The sequence below is a fragment of the Hirundo rustica genome, chromosome 4 (assembly GCF_015227805.2).
Source record: "Hirundo rustica isolate bHirRus1 chromosome 4, bHirRus1.pri.v3, whole genome shotgun sequence".
In the NCBI taxonomy this organism is placed as follows: Eukaryota; Metazoa; Chordata; class Aves; order Passeriformes; family Hirundinidae; genus Hirundo; species Hirundo rustica.
In genome coordinates, this window is record NC_053453.1 from 24,502,522 (window position 1) to 24,527,456 (window position 24,935).

At 37.2% G+C, this 24,935-nt stretch overlaps 1 protein-coding gene across 1 annotated transcript in view; it reads right to left on the reverse strand.

The window, feature by feature from the left end:
* CFTR (CF transmembrane conductance regulator) overlaps positions 1–24,935 on the reverse strand; it is an 89,460-nt gene that overhangs the window by 26,525 nt on the left and 38,000 nt on the right. Inside the window, exons 12-20 of the mRNA XM_040062137.2 lie at positions 17,999–18,093; positions 15,327–15,413; positions 13,722–14,454; positions 12,478–12,606; positions 9,590–9,627; positions 8,369–8,622; positions 7,245–7,324; positions 2,920–3,070; positions 1,607–1,834 (exon numbers count right to left, since the gene is read on the reverse strand). Of these exons, the coding sequence (XP_039918071.1) occupies positions 1,607–1,834; positions 2,920–3,070; positions 7,245–7,324; positions 8,369–8,622; positions 9,590–9,627; positions 12,478–12,606; positions 13,722–14,454; positions 15,327–15,413; positions 17,999–18,093 (1,795 nt within the window). The remainder of the gene's footprint in view (positions 1–1,606; positions 1,835–2,919; positions 3,071–7,244; positions 7,325–8,368; positions 8,623–9,589; positions 9,628–12,477; positions 12,607–13,721; positions 14,455–15,326; positions 15,414–17,998; positions 18,094–24,935) is intronic.

Here is a 24,935-nt window from a genome sequence, read left to right on the forward strand (position 1 = left end):
GCAATCTTGATTTCTCTTTCCTTTTTCCAACACACATGAATCCATGAAATTAGTCTTATCTGACTAAAACACCACACACAGCTAACCACTTTAAAATTCAAAATGGCTTACATTTTCATTTCTTTGACAAATAGAGGATATTCCCCTTAGTGTTTCAAAAAGATGCAGATGTAAATCTTTTAGCTTTAATTGTTGGCTATAACAAGGATGGGATTTCCCAGGGATTTTCCTTTATAACTTCATACAATACAATATAAGCATTTAATCTACTTCACTGTTTTTTAAACCTCACACATGTTAAATGGAATTGAGAATTTAAGCCAATGCCTTTCTATGATTTCTCCATTCCTTATATAGTTTTCCTCAATAAATCTCCTCCTGTTTTTCTTATAGGCATCTCATGATGTAACTTAATATAAAAGTAAGCAATAAAAGCAAAATATTCCTTGTGAAAGCTGACACAGGACACAGAGTGAGAAATGAGAAGGACAACAGGGAACATGATTTCCTATGAATGGCAGGGGAACTAGAAGTCTCCTTAGTAACAAAAGTACTGTAAGTGCCTATATTTGTGTGGTGTCTCTTTTTGTAAGGAGAGCTAGAGCTCCTTCTACAAGAAACAGAGGATAGCATTTCATAAACTATACAATATAACTCCTTATAGCTCTTATATAACTCCTTTTCAACACTGAAGTACAGCTGAAGGAAATTTGAATATTGTTAGATTTTAAAACCTCCTGCATAAAATCATCAAACTTGTTCATCAGTGACCATAGTACTGAAACTGTGTACAGATCCTGCACACGAAGTCCAGTGTAAACTCAGAGAGGTAGAACCATGTCCAAACGTAGCAAAAGCATTGTGAATAAAAAACTGTATTTAAAGTAATCTTTAGCTGAATTTTTAATTATTCAATTAATAATGAATTATTAATATTTTTGGGACATCATACTCCTAATTTTTGCTTGTTTGAAGCTGGCTACACCTGGCAAGTCATGGGCACCACTTCAAATACAAGATATAGTGTGATTCTCATCCGTGCACTGTGTTTACTAGGAGTGGTGAGCCATTTTTCAGGGGATTTTGAATAGAATTTGCAAAACTTCACCTAGAGAAATAGGTCAGTGGGTTGGGAATTACAGAACTGGATGAAAATTTCTCCTAATGGTGTATGCTTTAAAAGATTATTAAAACTTTTCATGTCTTAGCCATTTGCAAGTGAGAGGAACATTAACTTTTATTTACTAAAAATCTTTGAGCTATACAGGTGCGATCAACATCCAAGCTTCTCGGAACAGTAATGTGGCTTCAAACTCATGAGATAATTTTGCAGCAATTACTATCAAGAAAATGAAAGTTTTTTACCTTCAGTTATTATTTTCAAATTAATCTCTTTAATGAGTCCTCTACAATATCAGACTGAAGGTAATAATGGTGTTATTTCTATTTTAATTAAATTGTGCTTTCTGTTATGACATACTTAAATCAATTACTCCAATGTATGCTAAATTCCACAGAAGTTTGTTTCTCTCAGAATTTTCTAAAGTTGAGCTGTTAAAAAGAAGCAGCAGACTTCCATTTCATTTTTTGGGTAAAGTAACCATACCTGTAGTTAGGATGGAGATAAATGCCACAGCAACAAAAAAGATGACAAAAATAATTTCTATCCTCATCTGGAACCAGCGCAGTGTTGACAGGTAGAGGAACCAGTTTGCCGTGTGTAGGTTCAGAGCTTTGTGAAATAAGGTCTCAAAATACGGCTGCCGCCCAAAAGCTCTCAGTGTCCACAGCCCTTTTAAGCTTGTAACAAGATGGGTGAAAATTGGACTCCGAGCTGTAAAGTGTTTAAATTAGGACAACATAACATGCATGAGCAAATGCCTTTGATATAATGCACACACCCCCCATGCTCCACCTCACAGCAGTGTAACTTCTGCCAGTGTGTAGTCAAACTACAGGACTGAAGTAATCCCAACGAAGGATATGCAACAATTTCTGCAAGAATGGGTTGGAATTCATTCAGTGTATTGACAGGAAGGGATCACAATAATTCTTCATAGTTAGCACATAACTATTTGTCTCATATCTACTTGGGGAAGCTCCTGGCCTTCTGTAGGTTGCCACAGGAGAAAGGCTGCTCCTCCCTAGCCAAAATTAATTCCTGCAATTTTGGTAACTCCATTACATGAAGCTTTCTTAGCATAGGCAGAGTACTCTAATGCATTGGATTCAACAGCAGTTGCATAGTAATTTTAGGCAGATCTTGCATCACATAAAAAGGGGTGAGCCAGTGCTGGATCCCTGTGAACATCAAAGAAATTTAAATTTAGATCTGAGGAATTCCAGAACTAAGTAAAAAGGAAGAAGATCACCACTGTTTAAGATTTAGGACTGATTTGCTGAGGATCTGCCAGTTGGCTGCAAAGCCAAGCAACAGTGTATGGTCTGCAAATTCACACTTCCAAATGAGGGTTTCAAATTTATTTGGAATATTTTAGTCTCTTAATGGTGAGAGAGGAAGGAATCAAATAACTTATTCAGAAATAAGAGCTCTTTGTGATCAAGATACATCCATCAAAAATTTTTCTTACTAAATAAAAACTCAAAGGGTACATACCAAGTCTGACCACAATTTTGCAAGTTATACTCTCAAGAAAACTGTTTGTCAGGACTTAATTTGTTTTCAGCTGCAGTGGTGATGAAGCCCATCTTTTAAAAGGCCTTTTTTATTGACCTTTGGCAGCAGAGCACTCAGTATTGGCTGGATCAGTAACAGCCCTGGCTTTAAGGAGATATGTGTTCTGCTCCCAAAGACAATGTCATCTCACAAGAAAAGAGACAAAAAAGAGGAGAAAGGGTAAATCACTTCTCAATTAATTTATTGTGGATTTAAAAGTCTACCAGTTTTGCTGCTCCTACCTTCAGATTCCAGTTGTTTCAGCTGCTGAGAAGTGTGGAGGAAGTATGCCCTTAACAGAATAAAGGCTGCTATCACAGGCACTGATGCCAGGAAGATGTAGGGTTCTAATATTGAGACTACTGTTATAGCGCCAATCACAATCAGTATTAACTGTAGAATGAAAGAAAAATACTATTGATATAGTAAACTTGTCATTTTATAGACTAGAGATTGGTGATGAACCTCCTTCCTATGGCAACTATGTATTGTTTCAGCTAATACAAAGTGCTAACCTAAGAAGATTTGCAGCTGAGAGCAAACCTCCATGAAAAGATAATGAATAACCTGGACCAGATCCATAACCTGTTGCAATAAGCTGCCAGATTTTCTAATAGATGGGAGAAGTGTTTTCTGCAGTACAATCAGTATTTCAGGCTTCTATGAAAATATGAAGCCACACAAAAATAATAGCAGCTAGGCACTCACGCTTCACTTATAATTGTAAGAATGGCTTGAAATATCTGCAGACACCTACCAAACCAGCAGTGCTGTCCCTGTTTTGTCTGGACTAGGGGTGTGAGACTGTCAGGAGCTGAGTGACAGTCTCCTGCAGGTTCTGGGCAAAGCAGTCTTGCTGAGGATCAGAAAAAGTGGGAAGTTGTGCTTGCTCACTGTAACTCATACATGAAACTAGCACTCCTGCTTGTCCTGGTCAGAAGAGAAGAAATAAATTGTACAAGAAATGGTGTCATGACAAATTAGTTTCAGGAGAAACAAAAATGTGTTTAAAGGTGTCATATGACAAAAGGAACAAAATTGTTTCAGATTTAATCTGTTTTAACCTACTAGAGACTACTACCATTTTAAGACCTCATCCTCAGTAGCTCCAGACAGATTTAGCTAAATCTGGTCTTGATCTTTATTCTAGAAGACACTTAAGCAGATAGACTGGTTTTGTCTCATGTCTAAATCTAAAGAAAATAAAGTATACTAGTGCACATAGAATAACAAAGTTCTGCTTTGTATCAGGGGGTTACTTCAAACATTAAACAACTATTTCATGCTGCAAACTTACCAGCATAAACCATCTGCAAATGGACAATTTGGACAAAATGATGAACATTGCATTGAAACATCACTGCAACTGACCAGTCAGCAAACAAACAGATGAAAAGCAAAACTAATTTTGCATTAGGAAGAAACCTGCAGTGGGTGCTTTTGCTACTGCAACCACATAAACTCAAGAAAAGATTTAAATTCCCAGCATTCCAAGTTAGAGGTCTTTTATGAACAGGTGAGCACGTTCTAAGTTTCCTACTACTTTTTTTTTTTTTTTTTTTTTTTTTTTTTTTTTAATCAGAAATCAAAGCAATCCAATAGTACCATCACATTACATGAAAAAAAAGAAAAAAAAAATTACAGCTGAACTAGCTAAAGGAGAAATGGCTTTGAACTGAATTACAGCAGGTTTAGATTAGATATTAGGAAGAAATTATTTTCTAGGAGGATGGTGAGGCATTGGAACAGGTTGCCCAGAGAACTTGTGGATGCTCCACTCCTGGAAGTGTTCAAGGCCTGGTTGAAAGGTGCTCTGAGAAACCTGATCTCATGGAAAGTGTCCTTTTCTGTGCAGGGGGGGGTGGAACTAGATGATCTTTAATGTCCCTTCCAGCCCAAACAATGTTATGATCCTATGAGCTCTTTCACAGTTTTCCTCATTTCTCTTAAAGGAATGGTGATATGTGTGGGTTATACTTTGTGCAGGCTGTTTAGCACTGGTCTGCAGCAATGCAAGAATGGATTTGTGTTTACTCATTACTTCAAACTGCAGAAATTAGTAACACTTGTATGTCTCTCTAATTGTTAAAAAGCAAATGAGCTATTCAAGTGATATTGAACCGAGTTATACAGTTCTCACATTACTTGAGATTACAGTCACTTAGTGAGTGTTATAATTCCCATTTCTGTCATTTACTTAAATTTTGTAAAGGTCATCATGATGCCATATTGTTTTAACTGCTGGTCCCACAGTTATTTCACTAAAAAGTCGAATATGAAAATCTGTGTTATCTCATAAACTCCAAAGTAAGCTTAAAGTCAGACAGAAGATGATATTTTCTCTAAAAAGGCAGAAACAAAAATCTAAACCACAAGCCAACTGTAATGGCATATAGTTGAGGAAGGGCAGCAGAGGGCTCATGCAGCCCAGCTGATGCCCCAGATGCTCAGCGTTCTGCCCTTGGACAGAGGCCAGATGACGAGACATGTTCCACTGTTTCACAGTTTGGAAAATGCAGGTGGTAGTTGACAAAGCAACCCAGGAAGCGTACAGGGTGGCAGTGACTGCAATAGCTGGTTTGATTAACCAACAGGAGTTTATCATTTAGGGGAAACCAGTCATGGTCACAGGCATAAATGTTCAGCGAGTTCACAGTGAACTTTTGAGTTAGACTATATTAAATTTTAGGGACAAGCACTATGTGCCAGCAGCATCTCATATGAAGGATCTCCAAGAAATGAGGACTGGTTGATAGAACCGGTTTAGCCTTAAGAGAAGGTTTGGGGGATCTCATAATTTTGGATCACTATCTACTGGTATTTATTATACAAATTATAAATGTTTCTGTATATGCAGTTTGTTATTATTTATATAATTCAAATATATTCTGTCTAGTAGGTATTTCTTGTGGACCATATGTGCTTGAGCCACATTCTTTTCAGTGGTACATACTGGGAAGAGGCAATGGGCACAAGCTGAAGTGCACAAAATTCCATTTAAACATAAGAAAAAGCACTTTTAGCATGGGGAGGGGCAAACACTGGGACACATTACTCAGAGAACTTGGAGATATCCAAAACCCAGCTTGGCCTTGAGCAACCTCCTCTAGCTGAATCTGCTTTGAACAGAGGGGCTGGAGGGGTTCCAGGTCCTGGGTCCGCAAATCCTTCCACATTCTGTGACTCTTCAACATTCATCAGAAGGAAAAATCCTATATATAATTTCTCTGTATCTTTCAGAGGAATCTGACTTTGTTCATTAGCAGAGTCCATGAGGTCTGAATCTATGGAGGACCAGAAGAAATTGATTGTGAAGGAATGATTGTTAAAGTTATTCAAAATGGTGGGTAGGTTCAATAATCTTCAGCAGAAGAAGCTGGAAAGACAGGGCAGCTTATCATGCATGTCTAGAAGCCTCTGCAGTTGAGGCTGAGGAGAGAGGTGAATCTATGGGACAATAGGGTATAGCTAAACCTCTGAAAGGCATCAGAATAGAAAAAACCAAATACTGGGATTTTCCTTATTCTTGAAAACATGAAAAACAAGTCAGTTTCTTGTAGAAAGTTTGAAATGTAGAGACAGACTTATTAACATGCTTCTGGAATAAAATCCCCTGGTAGATCCAAAATATCTGAAACAAAATGGTCCTATCAGAAAAGACAATAGCAACTCCTGTTCACACTGAAGGTTATACTGTTGATTTAGAGTCCCAATGTCCATGTTTACTCATTCAGCAAGTCCTCATAACATCAGCAGGACATGAAGTAAATCTGTAATGTACTTGAACCTCTTCATGTCAAGCTGCACTGGCCTCTCTGAAGTCATGAGTCAAAGTTATCAATTACTCACAAGGATACAGGGAAAGAAATTCTGTCTTTATCAGATTAACATGTTGGAAGGGACCGTAAAGCAGGCAAACTCACACATGGAGATAGGCAACCTGTACAGTGGAGTGTTTGGGCTGGTTAAGTTGGGCCTATATCACCTTAATAGTGGAGACAAGAACAGGAGCAGCAGGGAAGATTTGCTTCTATTTTTAAAATGTTCTTGAAACCAGTTTTATCTAAGGAAAAGCTGGTAATTTCCATAGAAGATAAAGGAACAGTAAAGTCAAGAATATATGCAACAGAAGAAAAGTAAACTAAAGGTGATGCTAGCAAACTGGGAAGAGGAAAGCTTAAGGAGAGGAAGTTATGAAAGTGACTGAATGAAATCAAAGAATAGCATTAAAAAAACCCAGTAAACTTGAGCCATGATAACCTGAAGAAACAAAGGAATGCCTTTTATGATTTACAGTTGAATCTGGCAGCAGCAGGGACACATGTCCTGTAAGGGTCTGCAGGGCAAAAATATTTTTGACCCTGGGTAGTAAGAGCACTTTGCATAAACAATGGAGGTAAAAACACATAGAGGCAAGTAGTCAAAAATGAAGCAATAAAGCTGACCTACAGGATAAACAGCTACCTAGATACATAGATTGAAAAAAACCTTTTTTCTTTGCAAGATGTACAGCTGAAATATCACATTGCCATGAAACAGCAAAAGTTACAACTTTTATTCTACAAACCTGAATGAAGTCAAATACTGTAAGTGGAAGTAAGTCATCCAATACTGCTGTATCTTTTGAGAATCTGTTAAGCATACCACCTATGGATTAAGAAAAAAAAAAAATCAAACATTTTAATACCCCCCAAATCCCACATTTTTTTAATTACTTTTTAAAAAGGTACAAGTTTTTCTGAATACAAAATATTAAGTACAAGATTTTTTCAAATACAAGTAATTCCATTACAGTTTAGTGGAGCTACAGTTTCTGTCCCCCTGGAGGATTTCTGTTTCAGCTCTTGGGGAAAAAAAAAAAAAAAAAAAAGCCAGGAAAATATAATTTAAAAACAGAAACAACTAAAAGGGGCCGAATGAGAAGCACAGAGCATAAGGTCAGTACCCCTTATTCAGCAGGCCCTGCTGATACACAGGTAATTTCCACGTCAGCATTTGCATGGGTTTGTAATCTGTTTCTTAATTTCTGAGAATAATTACTGTTTTAAAAATCATGTAACAACAAAGTTAAGAATATAAGGGAAAATGAAGGAGAAACTCATCATTGTATCATCATTTAGCAGTGTCTCCTGTAATCTAGTACTTACCAGTAAGAAGTATAGGAGATAGGAATTTCATGTACAATAGGAGATGGAACTTGTTGCATCAGTTATATAATGAGCTTTATATCAACTCCCAAATTTGAATGTGCATGCCATCATTCACATTAACTGATGTTTTAGGCTATTTTAGTAGGACTATTCATTAAAAAAGGCACTATTTATCATCCATATCTGATTCCTTGTCACTCATGACATAGCTGACAATATCTTTTCTATTGCAGTTTTTGACAAAGTCTATTCTTTGGAAGTTATTCTACTTTTATTGCCTGGAACAGTTGACAGTTTATTTTTTCCGATTTTCTTTCTTACAGAGTGATATTTCAGAATCAGAATTGACAACTGAAATATGTCACACTTAAGTGCAATCAAGTTTCATTAAAACATTCACAAATTACCTTATGTGGCAAGCTTCTAATATTCCACTTGACTAAAAATGTAAATGGAAGGCAACACTGTCCTTTAACAGAATGAAAACCATTTAATTGAAATTAAATGCATATATGAGTCAATCATCTCCCGTCTCAGTTACCTGCTTTCCAAGAGTTGAAGGTTGACATAGGTGCATGAAGAACTGCATGCACCATCTTTTGATGAAGAGTTTTAGACACTGTTATAAGTGTATGCACAAGGGGCAAACCTCTGAAGATTCCCATGGCAAGCAGGGTATCTGCCACGCCCACATAGATGTAAATGATGTAGTAGCTGCTAGTGTCAGTGACAATCACAGGAGGTTTGTCAGAGGTGTTGTTTTCTGACTGTGTTGAATTTGCCTTCAAAGCTGTCCTGTGTGATGGAAATTAAAAATAAATGCATTACTGGAAATTGTGTGCTTTTCCTCTTTTATTTACTAAACAAAACCGAACTATACTATAGTGTCCATTTGTTTTAAACCTATACTAATGCATAGATATAGATATTTCCAGTAATTTTTAAAATATTGTCATGTATGTATGAAATATAAATAATTAATTGCTCTGGTAATCTCTTGCAAATCTACTGCCTTTTAATCACTGACAACCTTTACCTAATCCAGGAAAATACACCCACTTCTTTTAAACAGAAAAATCAGTTTAAGTCTTGAAAAAACTGAATTCCTATGGAAGTAAATTCTTTATAAAAATAAAAACCCTTTAAAAATCAAAGCCGTTAGTGACTTCATGTAGTTGGAAATCAACATAAATTACTCTACCTCCAGTCAGACCAACACCACCATATGCTTCTATACTCAAACACACAGACTCATTGCTGCAGGACAGAAACAGGGATTAAAAGCATTAACCCAGGAAAAGCCACTGGCTTTTCTACTGCTCAGTACATCTTAACCTTCAACTGCTGACCCTGAAACTTCTGGGAATTCTTCATAGATGAGCAGAGGAAATTTTACAGATGGAGTCCTACAGAAACTGCTCCCTTAAAATGTTCTCAAGCGTGTCTTCCCCAGCACCTTTGAATCACGAGATGTTGAAGATAATCAGGTCCAAGCATCCCTAGAGTGAGCTGACCCAGCTGGAAAATCTTGCATACGCTGTTGTGTACTCAATAACAAGGCATAAACCATTCAACTGTTAGAACTTACAGAAGTACCAGCTACCACCTACACAAGAATTTAGATCATCCATCTATGAACCACTTTGTTGACCAAAAGATAGTGACTTTGCACATAGAATTCTGGCAGAATTTATTCATTATTTACAGAAAAAATAATATAAGGGATATCCCAGTTTCTCAATAAGTTATCACCACTACTTACTTTTGAAGAAACCATACCCCACAAAGAGAAGCAGCTACCTATGACCAAAGAAAACAGAGTCAGATTTTGTCTTTTCACTTTATGTAATTTTTCTATCTTTTTTTCATTGACGTTACACCTGTTTTTAGAAGGAGCATAACAAATGGGTAGAAGTCAAACTTACTTGAAGCAAAAACCTTGTAATATCTGCTTCTCTCTCCACGGAAACAATTTAGTGCATCCCACCAGGAAAGCTACATTTAGACTTGTACTACAATCCAACTCTCAAGTGCCTAAATATTCTTGTATTGTTTTTAACCATACTATTAACAAAGGCTTGCTAATGCCTTCCTACGGATAACTGTATGCCTTAACAAATTTTAAGTTTTAAAGATTAATTGTTTTAATGACCATAGAAGAGTTATTCTCTCGGTATCTTCAAAGGCATCTATTCAAATATGAATTTCAAACATTTAATATTATTACTTTTGCATTGTTCTTCTTGCTAGCTGATATCTATGTTTGGTATATTTGACTGATAATGCTTTGCTGTTTAGTTTTACATATTTTTCCACATAATCTATTATAATATTTTTAAAATGTAGAATTAAAGACCTTTTATTGTGAGATGATTCAGCATTCAACAAGAATTTAGTCTGTAATATATTCTTGTCTGTCCACCAAGATACTGGAGATCTTCCTCTGGTCTATCACATTTTAGTTTGCTCTGTTCCTGACTATGATCATTTTTCTAAGGGTTGAAACAGTTTTTACATTTTCTTCCCATATATTTTTATGTCACTGGTACAGAAACATATTGTGGTAGTGCCCCAACACATAACTGAAGTCTTCCTTTTGAGAGCAACTAACTTTTGCAGGTCTTACAGTAGCTCAAGGCTGACCATGATGATCCTGAACTTAAGTATTTGTAAGAATCAGGTTTCTTTCACAATAATATTTTTACATCTCCCAACAGAATTATGTTGTCATCTTGACTCCTCACAACAGAGGAATTTTTTCAGCCATGAAGAGGAATGGTAGGTAATATTGTCACAGAATAGTTTCACAAAGCTTTTCTCTGTGTTTCCTTCCAAAACTGCTCTTCTTGCAGTTAAGCAGCCCTAGTTTCTGGATATTACATCCATGAGACACAGTTTTGAGCTGCCTAAGTGAGCTACACAGCATACGCCTCTCAGACCTAGGAAATATGTACAGTTGATGTCCTATTTATAGTGACCTACGTGGACTCACCTTGGATCCTGCAATACAGAACAATCCATTCAAAATCTAAAATAGCATCTCTAGAATTTCCCCAGTAGTCCCACTCAGATCTGAAGGGTGTGAAAACACCACTCAGTTTACTTGGATATTTATCAATAGCCTCTTTTCATTGTCTCGGGTTGGAAGGGTACAAACTGTTAGCACAGGACACATAAACACTTGGCACGGTGTTTCAGCTGACACACAGAGGTTTGCTCAAGACTGGGCTGTGGCTGGATATTTTCCAGCCCATTCATTTGCCAATAGGCTTTTACTTCAACAATAGTCACACTGGAAAGTTTAAATTCTATGGAAACTTTCTTTGGCATAAGATTGGTTTTTTCAGTTAGAAGATGGGACTCTTGAACTGTTTAAAATAGGTTTAGTCTAAAATAAAAGCAAAAATGTGTAATCAGCATTAGAAATATATGCTGAATATACAGAAATAAACTAATATACCTTAACATTAAAATTTCCTTTGCCTCTAAAACTCACATTCAGCTTTGCTGTTGTTTACATAGCCATTTTCCACTATCATGAAAATAAAACTTACATGATAAGAAGAGCTACGCATCTAAATGCTGTCTTGCTTCTGGAGTTGGTTTAAAAATTTAGGATTTAAAATGAGATCTAACCTCCAGGATTTATTCCTGGTCCAAGAGAACTAACTTAAATCAACTACAATATAACATTAGTGTCAATTCAGAATACTATCAGCCACATCTTTCTCCAGCTGTGATAATATCAGAAGTTTGAATCTCACTGCAGAATTGCTAAAATCAGCCAGATATTAGCCCTATATTCCTAATGGATTCTTCTCTTCATTCAGTTCATGTTGTAAAATGCCAAGAGAAATTGGCACCATATTTTATAAGCTGACAAACACATATAGTCTCATTGATTTCTCACTATGAAATACGTTCCTTCCCTTTGAAAAATACTTGATTTAGGATATTTACTATAGAAGAGAACATTAAGAGGTGCTATACACTAATAATTCTTCCTAAATTGAGAGACAAGACAACTTCTGAAATATGAAAAAGAGTCAAATGTCCACAAACAGCTAGATGCTCTTCAGTACTTGTTCTGGTGTTTTACACTGTCCTTGGAAAAAATCTTGTTTGCATGCTGCAGGAACACCCCTTCCATCTTTACCAGCCACCACAGGCACTCAGCACTCTCCCTTACTCACCACTCTTCTTTCACTAGGAACAAAGCTAGTCACTCATTTTTCAAAGCAATTTTCCAGAACTTGTGTATGTGCTCATCAAGAAATATTATGGCAATTATTGCTGTTAATTCCCTAGGGCTCTGCAAAGATTTTTTTTAATGAAAAATGGAAGATTATTCACCCATGAACAAGAGACTTGCAATAGGGCAATAGGGCAATAATTCTTATTTATGGTACCACATAGCAGCAAATAATCTCGATAATTTGAGAAGATGGATCTTTTGCTGCTGTGCACTAGCCACCAGCTTTGGTGAAGAAATGCTCTTCTAAGCAGTAGAAAAGTCACTGCAATTTCATTTCACAGCTGTTGCCAATAAGTGATACATAAAAATGTCTTGATGCTTTATCCATTTTCACAGAGATGACCCTTAACAAGCATCACTTGTTGCATCATGACACCAAGCACAGATTTTCTTACCTCAACCAAGAAGACAGTCACACACAAAATCAGAACAAAAATCAAGTTTTTGTGGATAGTAACGTATCTGAAATAGGTATTCCATGTTGTAACAGTACCCATGCTTTCAGCATCATCACTGAAGCACTCCTGCCAAAAAATCAGTAAAATAATAGTAAGAATGCTAATATATCTCTGTATGAAAATTTATGACACAAGAATGCTATCATTTTTTTCTGCTAACTCACGGCAAATATTTGAGCTGAAGCATTAAATTAGCTGATAATGGCTAGAGAGGAAGGTACTGACTGGGTGAGTCATCTTTGCTACAAAAATGCAATCAAGATATTATTTGAAATTTTCAAACAACAATGAGAGAAACTGAGATTTGTCCAGCACTACCAGAATCAAAAACTATTAATCAATAAACTATTAAGCTGTATTCTTTCAATGGAGAATTATTATTGTGATTTTAGAGTAAATTTGTAAGCACTTTGAGCTGGTTTTTTGGTTTTTTTCTGTTCAGCTCAAAAGAAAATAAGGGTAGTCCTTCAGCAAATTATGAATTTAAATTTTCCTTGGACATCTGTTTCCTCCCAGGAAACTCCCCCTGAAAATTTTCCTATCCTGAGAAAATCAGCTATCAGTTTTGAAAATGCAAGTATTCCATCATGATCAATAGAAACTATTAGAAAAAAAAAAATTTTGGTCCAGTTTGTTGTATAAAACTTAACCTTCTGGTTTTCTCTGCACATCCATAAAACCAGAGTAAAATCAAGCTTACTCCTCCAATCATTATCTGCATCAGGACACAAGAACTAAGCAGTCTGGCAAATTTATCAAATTTGATCGAATTCCAGTTGTAAAAACTGTGCTAGTACATCAAATGCATTTTATTTTTCCCATGAGTGTTGATGTTTCAAAGGTGAATTTTACATAAATGCTTTAAAACAATGTTTTTCCAAGTTATTGTTCCAAATTTTATTTTATCATAAATAATCTGAAGGGTAAAGTGCAGGAGATGTAAATTCTGTATTGAAATTCCCCACAGATAGCACTCAAAAATGAAAAAAAGTAAGGCAAAATAAATTTTTGAGGATTTCAACATACTTGAGTTTAAAAATTTTCACAGGTATTCAAAAAGCATATTCCACAGAGAAATGCTGCATTAAGAAGAAATAGTCAAGCAGAAAAATGGATGAGGAGTATACTGCACTAAACCATCACCATGACCAAACCCAAGATGAATTCAGATCAACACACACCTTCAAATCCTCTTCATTGATTTCATCAGTTATGTCCAAGACACTGTCTCGAGACACACGCCTGGTGTAGATATCTATCTCAGAAGACAGGTTTGTCTGAGGCACCACAGACATTTTCCGAAATGCTGTACTTCCCTTTTTGGAAAAGTTTGGTCCGTAGTTCACAGAGGTGCTCGTCATCAGGTTCAGCACCGACTGCCTCCTCCGCCCTTGCAGCAGATGGTCAGCCTTGAGCATGCCAGTCCGCAGCAGAGCCACGTCCCCCTGTTCTATGTCAGGCACCAGCGAGAGCCTCCTCTCTGCTGGGTCATTGTGGCCATCGTCTACCCCATTGACCTGCATCCCGTTCTTCTGCACTACTGAGAACTTCCTATTTGCATTAAGGGGGTTAATAATTACAGAATTCTTCCTTTTGTCATTAAAATCTGATTTTTGTTTGAAAGATTGCTTCTTTATTTCATTGCGTGGTCCCATGCCTTCTCCTTCAATGGAAAATCGTCGGAGAGTCTCAGTAAGGATGGAATTTCTTCTCTCTGCACTGAACTGATCAAAAGAATCAAATCCCATCAGCTCTGAGCTGAAGTCTGGCCGTTGACCGTGAAGTTCAGAAAACGTTCCATAGAAATAGCAGCTCCCTTCATGTAAGATTAATATTTTGTCAGCAATCTTTAAGTGTTCCAATTTTGAAGTAACCAAGATCCTAGTTTTATTCGCCATCAACTTGCACACACAGCTGTAAAAGATGGAAGTGTGAACATTTAGACTTTTTTGTACCTGTGATTAAATGATGATTTTATCTGTTTCACTTTCAATTTGCTTTTACCTGCCCTGCTCCCAATATGAGCAGTCTTGAGTGCCACCTAAAATTACAAAGGAGGTGGTAAAGCTGAGATGTGTAAAGGGTGAGTACTTTATCTCAGGAACCAATAAAGGGCTAAAATTTAATCATTTTCAGGTCAATCCTAAAAGCATAGTTCATCATGAAGTATTTCTTTTCAGCTTAGGGTTACTCAGATCTGCTGATCTGAGACTTAAGAGTATTACTCCAATTTCAAAACTTAAAAATTACAGTGGCTGAAAAGCTCATGGATAGCAGTGCATGTCCTTACTCTTTTCATCAAAAGGATAAGCAAAAAGTCTCTGACTTGGGTCAACCTGCTGCCAATCTGCAGCCAGCAGTTTCAGGTGATTCAACATTCAGTGATGAGAAAAATGGGTCAAAATACAGCTTTTTGTAAAAAATTATACTTGCAAAGCAGGTAATTGTTTTAAAGTGAAAGCCTTTCAGATACAAAGATATCAGATGTAAAGCCACACACATTGGGAGTATGAGATTGCAGCAGGCTCAATATGTTCAGATGGAAGAGGGAGCAGTAATGCTCACACCTGGCCCAGGCTCGTTTGCCACACAGTGCATTCTCCTACCACTAACACAAAATACTCAAAATACTACAACATAATACAATGAGAAACTCTACAAATGAACATCCCAACAGGTATAATTTTGATCACTTCAGTACTTTTGTACTGCTGTTAAAAACCCTTCATTTTACTTTGTGCTGCTTGGTGAGATTCTTAAATACAATCTATCAAAACACACAATACCTTTCAAATATCTCTTTTTCTGTAAAAATGTCTAAGTGTCCAAAAGGAGAATCCAGAAGATACAAATCAGCATCTTTGTACACCGCCCTGAACAGAAAAAATGGAAATGGCATTAACTTTTGCATCTCTTCTAAATTTAAATGAGTATAATTTAAGAAGAATGCCTCAAATCTTTTAATTGATAGACTTTCTATAGCATCAGTTTAACATGAAAGGAGTTTAACATGAAATGTGCTTATAAGACATCTTTCAATAAAGCCTTTTCTTGCTGCAGACCACATGACAAACTAACTCAGTTTTCCATTAATTTCTGCGCCATGAAACAAAGCTGTCTTTTACACAGGTAACCCTGTTTAAAAAAGATCTGTTTAAAGCCTGAATCTCACAGTCTGCATCAATAAACAATGACCATTTCAATGGGAATTTAATGTCTACTGTAACACCTACTGATGCCTGAGGGAATATTGCATGTATGTAAATAAACATGTGAAAAGACTTTGTTCTCAGCACTTAATTCCAAAGGTACTTAAAAAAGATGGTGAGCAAAAACAAGTGTATTAATGAGGCATGGTCTTGCAAACATTATTTGCAATGGGACTGTACAATATTTTGAGTTGAAGACATTAAAAAGGACTTTAAGCTGTATGTACCTTGACACGGCTCACTGAGACCTAAAGCTCTGGCAAAGAAGGTCATTAAAAAAAAAAAAAAAATTGAATAGAAGTTCAGAAAGACCCCCTGCCTTCCTCTGTGAGAATGAAAATCATTACACAGTATCAATCAGAGTATAATTAGTAAAGAAATCCAGACAGCTGCAATTCTGTATTTTTTAAAGTATGTTAATCATTGTGAAAATATTTAACCACCAAGAGAAAAAGCCCTCAATATTAGCTCATTATGTCAATAAAACTAGCAACTTTATTGAAAAATCCTCTAACATGATGGATTTCACTGACCATACACTATGATGTAGTAGCTGCGCAACAACAAAAATTCCCACTGTTCTGGGTGCTTTTATCAGCAGGAAGTTTGCACGGTTTTATTGCTGTAATTTGTGTGTTACATTTAGTAGCTACAAAGCTACTGTCTTCGGGGTACCAGGCTAGCAAGATGACTCCAGTCCAGGACATGCACTGTGTTTTTCTCTTGGTCCTTGCTTTCCCCCAGTTGCAGCTGCAGGCAATGACAGTGCTCGGGAAGAAAGACTCACTCATGCAACCTCCACTTGCTTCTCATGATGGTGGTTGATATCACTTCCGTCAGGGATTCTCATTTCACTTGACCTTGCACAAACTACACCAGATAAGTTTATGCAGCCAGTCCAAGAATATAACATCCAGTTTATCACCAGTTTCTTACCTAGGTACAACCCAGAGCTGTGACGGTAAATTTACACCTAACTTTTCAGAGCTTCATCAGCAACCCACACCTCAATACCCACACACCTTGGATCACAATGAGCTTGGACTGGAGCCCAAAAAAAATCTAAGATAGTCACTGTCTTTATGACATGCAATTGTTTTAAAGTACTATTCTACAGCCAACAATAAATACATAAGTTCTGAGACCCTTGAGGAAACAAGCTTCGACCATGCAAAAAATGACAGACAGGATTATCCACAGCATCTAGGAAACAGTCCGTGTAAATGTAGCATTTTAAATGAAGATCTAAGTAGATTTTGTAGTTTTGGGGCTACATGCTTTAAAAGTTTTGCCTGATCTCCGCTTCTCTTTCCTCTTACTGCACAAACCAGAACCATCCATATGCCTCTTCAGTCTCACAAACCCACACTGAAAGATTCTCTGTTTTAATGATCCCATCTTTTGTCCTCACACAGATGAGCACATCTTTCATTGGAAGCCAGCATGGATCACTATAATGTGATTTTACTTCTACGCAGTGTTTCTGGGCATGGGAATCAACACAATTTGCACTTGGCACAGAAATAAATGGGGCCATTTGCACATAAGAGTTGTCATCACTGGATTTCTGACAATAGCTAAGTGATTCTGCTGAAACACATAGTTAATTTATAGGACAAACACCTATGCTATTGTTCTGTAGACCTTCAGAATTACTTACTAACATTGGAAGGTCAAACAAAAAAGGCAGTTATTCATATGTATTGAGTAGTCACTGCTTACTATTTTTTCTTTTCCTTATGACAGGGAGAAGCCCAAAGTGTTAGTGCAAAATATTTTGGAACATGGCTGCTTTTTGCTTTTTTTTGGTTTTTTCCCTTCCATTTACCTGAAGACAGGATGTATGTCATTGATCACTATATCAATCACTTCGAAGAAATGTCATATCAGGGAAAAGATCCTGGAATATTTATTTGTATCTTTCTATGGGTTCCTTCAGTACATAAAAAGCTACACTTAAAGGTCTGAATTCTCAAAGACATCTTGCATCAGGAAAGGAAAGATTCATCTTATGCTAAGCCATAGCATTTGTCTGACATCTAACTTTTAAAATGCAGTAAATTAATATGTAGGCATATCATAAACAAAATTGCATAGCAGAACTCAGATTTCTGATAGTAAAATCAAGTTCCTGATATACCAGGAGGATATTTATTTAGCAGGACATAGTCCACGTGTATTTAAATGCTTAGTCATAATATATTCCATATACATGAAAAAGTTCACTACTTGAAGAGCAAGATACTCACCTTGCCAGTGAGATTCGTGCTCGTTGACCTCCACTCAGAATGATTCCACCTTCTCCCAGCAGTGTATAATCTTTGTCTGGGAACTTGGAAATATCCTGTTAAATATTTTTTTAAAGAATCAGTTACATTCAATATCCAAGAAACTCAAGCTACAGACTTGATGGAAGCATAGTGTACAGTTGTCTACAGACAGGTTGGACAGCAATTGTTAAAAAAAAAAAATATCTTACAGAGGTTTATTTATTTCATTTTCTGTAATCAGAAATGGTGATAAGAGAAAAAGTATCATTCTACTGCAAAAAGCAATCACAATCTTAAGAACAAATATTTGTCTGAATTGTTACTCTCCCTAAAAGCAAGGAATGTACCTCCATAAAATGTCAGTCCAAGACATTAACTGCTCAAGTGTTCCATCAAGTAATGATAAATGCACTTGCTGCTGAAGTTAGGGAAAGCAACAAGCAAACTATTTCTGAGCTCTTCAAAACCCAGAGAAATAGATACTTCAGGCAGGTTCATTAAAAAAGGCTTGACAAGCATTCTTAGCCAGGAATGCTCATGGTTTGCAAAACTTTTGGGAACCAAGTTCCACTGCTTGGGCTGTAAGTTATTTAGAACTCATGACTATGTTAAAAACAAGTCTTTAGCAAGGGATAAAAGCAGAGAAAATACCATTTCACTCTCATATGAGACACAGAAAGGAGAAAATGACACTCTTGTGTCCCACTGGCAGGGGTAGCCAGAAATTTTCTTGAGAGGAGTATTTAGCACTGAAATAGATGATCCATGTAGACCACATAAATTCATGGAAGTGGAGACAAGGAGAATGGCTCGTGTGCCTGAAGGCTGTCTAGTTTTTCTACATTTAGAGTTGCTGTAACTAAAAATATTAATTCTGCCTTCAAGCCTTACCTGACTTACATCTGTAAGCCAATACAGTGACACCACTGTCACAGTGGTGGATGTAGTTTCAGCAGATTTTTCAGAAACACAGGCTGGATGACCTCCCTGTGCCTCATGGCACCTAGGCTTCCAGGGGATACAATTTCAGGGAAGTTTGCCATGGCAGTTGGCCATGCAGTGAGTGGGAATTCCTGACTATGCCAGGAGCTCCCAGTGCCTGTGCTCACTGCTCAGCAGCACCATACTGCCTGTGCACACCTTCCCCCTCCCACAGCCAAGGAAGCCAACTGAGGCATCCAGTACCAGACAAAATCAGCTCCGATGTTCTCATGCACCACATATATTTTCTTTTCAGTGCAGCTTCTGGGGAAAAAAAAGGTGGCATGCATTAACCCTCAGAAGCTGAGCTTCTGAGAGCAATCTTTAGGCTGTGCTCTGGAAGAGGTATCCTGTTTTGGGGTCTCGTCCTGCAGGCAGCCAAGAGGCAGGCAGGAACTCAGCTGTCTGTATGCTCTCTGCAGCACCCATGGCTTCCAGACTAGAAGCCACATGAAGCACTTTCAGGGCAATACTACCTGGGATTCTAAGTTGAGCTGCTCTCTGTAAGTTCGTATTTCACTCAAAGTCATATACAATCCAATTTTGATGGCCCCTGCTGTGATTTTGGTCGATGACTCTCTGTTGGGCAGCCTACTGGCATTCCAGGCCTCTGAGGTTTTGCAGAATAGATAGATAAATAAATAAATAAATAAATAAATAAATAAATAAACAAATCCTTCCGGAAAATATTTCCTTCTTCCTCCCCTGCAAATTGCCCTGACCTCAGGAACAGAGTGAACAATGCTGTTCAGGCTTGGAACAGTGACAGATGAAGGCTCCAGCCGCTCCACAGCTAGAAAGTGACTGCCTGGTCCATCAGGAAATGAGAGATTCTCACAACTCTTTAATTTGGTAATAGCATTTACTTCCTGACTTAGAGGATTCTGACCTTAAAATCAAGATGCTCTTATGTGCGGAAAATCTATTGCAGGTGATTTTGAAATTATTCTCATGTTAACTAGTTATTTCCCTCTTGTAAATGGAGTCACACCAGCAAATCCCTGGTATTAACATAACAGCTCAAGTATTTGCAGAAAGAGGAATGTGAAAAACAGTGCCAGCAACAGTTTTAAAGAAAATTTTTCTGAATGTGACAAAATCATCTTCCTATAAGTTGAAGTATTTAGAGAGAACACGTGAAATTCTGGCATAAAATGTTTTTTGGCATTTCTTTGGGACAACCAGATCAGATCACTTGTGGTCTCATTATGTATGCAGGAGTCATGTTACTCCTATAACTTCAGCATTAACAAATGGGTTTGCATGATTAAGTATCCAGATCTCTAAGCTGATTTAAGCTTTTTCCCATTTCTACCAGTACTGCAGCCTGTAACGGTGCTGGTGCCCTTGCTGTTTCCTGATTCCACTCCTTCCCAAAAACCCAGGTGAAGAACTGAGCCCAGCAAACAGGGTAAAATCCCAGCTCTACTGAAATTCATGTCAGGGTTCCCATTGCTTTAAAGTTTGTGGGCTTTCATTGGATATATTTCTTTGCAGGTGTGTCAACAAGGAATTTTAATCAGATTCTTAATGAGTTCCCCTTCTGCACCCCTCTACCCTTCACCTCAAGATAATATATGGCATGGCATGGAACAGACAAAGAACTTTTCAGGCTGTAATTATAATAATTAAAAAATATTTAGTAATTTCTTTCAAAGGCGTAAACAAAGTAATGAAGTCCAATAGACACACAATGTTATTTGTTGGAACACGCATTACCTATTGTAATAAAGTACATAGGGCAGGTCCAAATACATCCTTGCTGTCATTTTATGCAGGAAGTGAAATCAAGCCAGGGACAAACCTAATGTAATGATACCGAACAGCACAAGACTCAGCACATTCATGAAGTATGAAGTAACCACTGGATTTTCTTTAACTTATTTGTTTCTAAATGCTTAAATTGAGAAACTGGTTGGTAGCTATTCATACGTGAGAACCCCTACAGTTCCCACAGACATTAATTACTCTTGTGGATACTTCTAATATCAGGAGCTAAAAAATCCCAAGTGGCACACTCAAGGAGAAGACACCCTTTTTAATAGCTATTTGCAATTTTTGCAGTGAAAATGCCATATTCATCTACCTCAGCAGCAAAGGGATGGGTCTCATAACACCTTTGGGCTTGGTAAGGAGAAATACAGACAGGATACCTTCAGGGAGAACAGGAAATATGATCTCGTTATTAAAAAAGAAAACCACAGAATGGACTTCACACTCTAAGTCTTTTCTGTAGAGATTGTTATCAGAATCATTTGATAAATCATTAGCAACAATGAAGATAATAAAGCATGACAGAAAACAGCCTATAAGAACCAAGAGTTTCTTAATACGTCCAAGATTACTCAAACTGCTCAAGAAGTTCTAATGACAGAAACTAAGTATTTTATTTACATGACTTCTTTTTCTTCCTTAAATTTGTTCTTAATTATGTGGGGTTTGATGGTCTCTCTTCTGCTTTCCCTCATAAAAGACAAAACAGCCATAAAACATGATGGAACAGAGCAGCAGTCTTGGCTCTCTGCATTTCATCTTCATTCTATTTCTATTTCACTTCTCTATTTACCTTCTGTTTTTATTATAGTCACCTCTACAATCATCTCTATCCCCTTCTTTTTCTTCATTGCCATCAACATTCCCTACACTTACTTTCACAGTTCCCAGAAAATCCCCCACTCTCATTGCTACTGAAGTACTCCCTTTTTCTTCATCATCATCTTTTGAATTTTTAAAGTTTGAAATCAAGATTTGTGTTTCAGACTGATACCTACTACAGATACTTATACAACCTACTACAGATACTACATACAACTACTAATACTTCTATGAATTTTTAAAATATGACAAATTTTCAATAATTTCTTGTATCTTGGCTTTTAGGTAACCAGCCTGAACATCCTTGAATCCTCATTTTCCTGGGAATTAAGCCAGGAAAACAGATTTTTTAAAAGTATTTCAAATAACATTTTTAAAATTTTTATTTTATTTAGGTAACTCTCTTCTCTCTCCCAAGTGATTCTGTAAGCCAAAGCTTTTGTTAGACTTCAGCTGAACCACTTACGAAGGATTCATGATCCAAAAGCATAAGCTTTGTTTTTGCAACAGTTTGTGACCTTGAACAGAGTGTCAGGCTCACCCAAAACTCACATGAATGCTGGCAAAACTTGTTTTCTCTATGGCAAAATATTTCTGTGAAACAGATTTTTGAAACTTGAAGTAGTCAGTGCACTGCATTTGGGTAGGTTAAATGCAGAGTAAGAGAATTAAATATGATTCCAGAAAAGACACAGAAGATAGGACAACATCCAACATAATCAGCCCAGAGCCCTGTAGCTAAGACAGGGAAAGGGGTGAGGAGAGCTGTCTTGACTGAAACAGTTTTTTTACTAAATTGTATCAACAGAGAACATGGAGGAGGGGAGAGGTGCCTGTTACACATATTTATGGAATCACTGATAAACTTCTTGAAGTCAGTGCATTTGGGAGTTTGTCTCCAATCGAGATGTTCCCTTGCTATAAAGAAATTGTTCTAGCCTCTTAACTTCCAGTTTCCCCAGAAACCTCATTGTCTGCAGCTGATCTGACAATGATTTTGGGCCAGAGATAAGAATTTCAGTTAGAGGAGTCTGTGTAGGCCATTGGATCACAGCAGTGTGGGATGGAAAAAACACAAAGGTAGCCAGCTTTGGGGCCCACATATCTGAGATGCAATGGTGGCAGTGAGAGGTTTGACATGGTGCAAATAACACCAAGGTTGTGGGTTCAATCCCTGCATGGGCTTAAGAGCTGGGCTTGATGATCATTGTGGATCCCTTCCAACTCAGGATATTCTGTGAATCTATGACACATTACGTGGACTTTTGGCCTGAAAGAGGCATTTATACTCTTTTAGCTGTTTATATTATGATGTGATAAATTTCACCTTGACATGCCAGTGGCTCTCCCCAGCTGTGAAGACAGGTTAAGTCACTTGCTTTCACATAATTTACACCATAGACATGTACCTGATTAGATAACCAAGCTACCATTTAATACCCTCTTGTAGAGAATTTCATACCACAAAGCACTCTGTTTCACCTTTGAACCCTTTATTGTTCCTCTCCTCCCCACAGAAGCGAGTAATCTGCCCATTTCCCTTGTGAAAACGAGGCTCAAAATCACAGCACAAAGTATTTCACTCACTGACATGATAATTTCTCAACACCTACTGATTTAGTCATGTGCTAAAACAAACAAACAAACAAACCAACCAACCAACCAAACCAAACCAAACCAAACCAAACCAAACCAAACCAAACCAAACCAGACCTAAACCAACCAAACAAAAAACCAACCCCAAATCAGCACAGATAAAAGGAGCTGTAGCAGTACACGGGATGCAAGAATGTGTTTCTGTTTTGGAGCATTCTTAACACTGCAGTGAACTTCTCCCCCCAGGGTGGGTACCATCTTTTGCAAGGAGATATTGAACACACAGGAACACAAACCTAGGCTTGGCCTATTGACTGTCTCTTTCTATAGTTAATCTCTCCATAATCTAGTTATTAGATGAAAATTAATCTCCTGCACTCCCAGTAAACCCAGCTCAAAAACCTACAGAATCTGGCCACAAACTTCTTTAGCACTATTATATAATTCAATTTCACGTGGAAACACTTCCTGTATTTGTATGCCATGTTAAACATTACATTCATGAGCAGCTGGTGTCTCTCAAATCAGAACGTGTGTTTACTTAGAGAGTGGTAATCTCTCAAAGGTAGTTTACCATTATGTGTTTATGGGCTCTTAGGTAACTCTTGAAGGATCAAATTAATTAACTAGGTGGGAAAATATCTATCTCACATTACAAACAGGTAAAACTGGAAGTTATGGAAGTATGGCGTCAAAACTCATGAACTACTGGACCCACTGAAATGGGATATGATGCTTGTTTGTTTTTAAACACAACTATAACAGACCTGCTTCTGTAGTCTTGACTGGAGGAATGCCTTCTCTTAGGATGATTTTTTTCAATATTAACAGCATTTAAACATGAAAATTTCTATTTCAACTGTCCAGAGGTTTTACCTGTTTAACTTATCTAGTGGTAAAATCAAACAAAAATCTGATACCGTGCATATAGTAGGCTATTGATACTAATTTTTCAACTTAAATATCTGAAAATCAACACACATGTTCCTTTCCTCTTTTTCATAACATGAGTAAAAAGGATTTTGCAAACCCACACACCACCTACAAATTAAATCCTACAAATTTCCATTAATATTCATGTTATCCCTGTCATTACATTAATACAACCTCCAATTAATCCAATTCTTAGGGAAGTCACACTTGTAGAATTACTTCAAATTTAGTGGTAAATTTCCACAGACATACAAACTCAGGAAGTTTGTATCTCTCAGTGGCTTTTACAACATACTTGGTCCTTAACTTGACGTGTTAGGCAAAAGTTCAGACTCTCTTGCTACCATTTTTTTATTATGAGACGTGTTAGGCAAAAGTTCAGACTCTCTTGCTACCATTTTTTTATTATGAATGTGATGAAAGGTACGTGATAAAAAGGGTAAACCACTTTGTCAAAAGTGCTGCTGAGGCACCACCAATTCATCTTATCTTCCTTTTTGAGTACCTTTACACTTGCCTATGGGGACTACCTTTAGAAAATGCACTCAGAATACCAATTACATCTTGTCTGCTCTCCAGTACAGCATGCCAATATAATACTTCAGAGGCAGACTTGAGGTAATACCTGCAAACCCAAAAGTAATCTTAATAAAACAATTCATTTCAAAAAAGCTTCTAAATAAAGGGGAAATGGTATGGGCTACTGATCTGTGCTGGAATAATTTAACCTAGGAGGTTAAAACCTTCACTTTCTTATTTGCTTAGTGGGACCTTAATTTTAGAGAGCATATTAAATTAGGCACTCATCCTG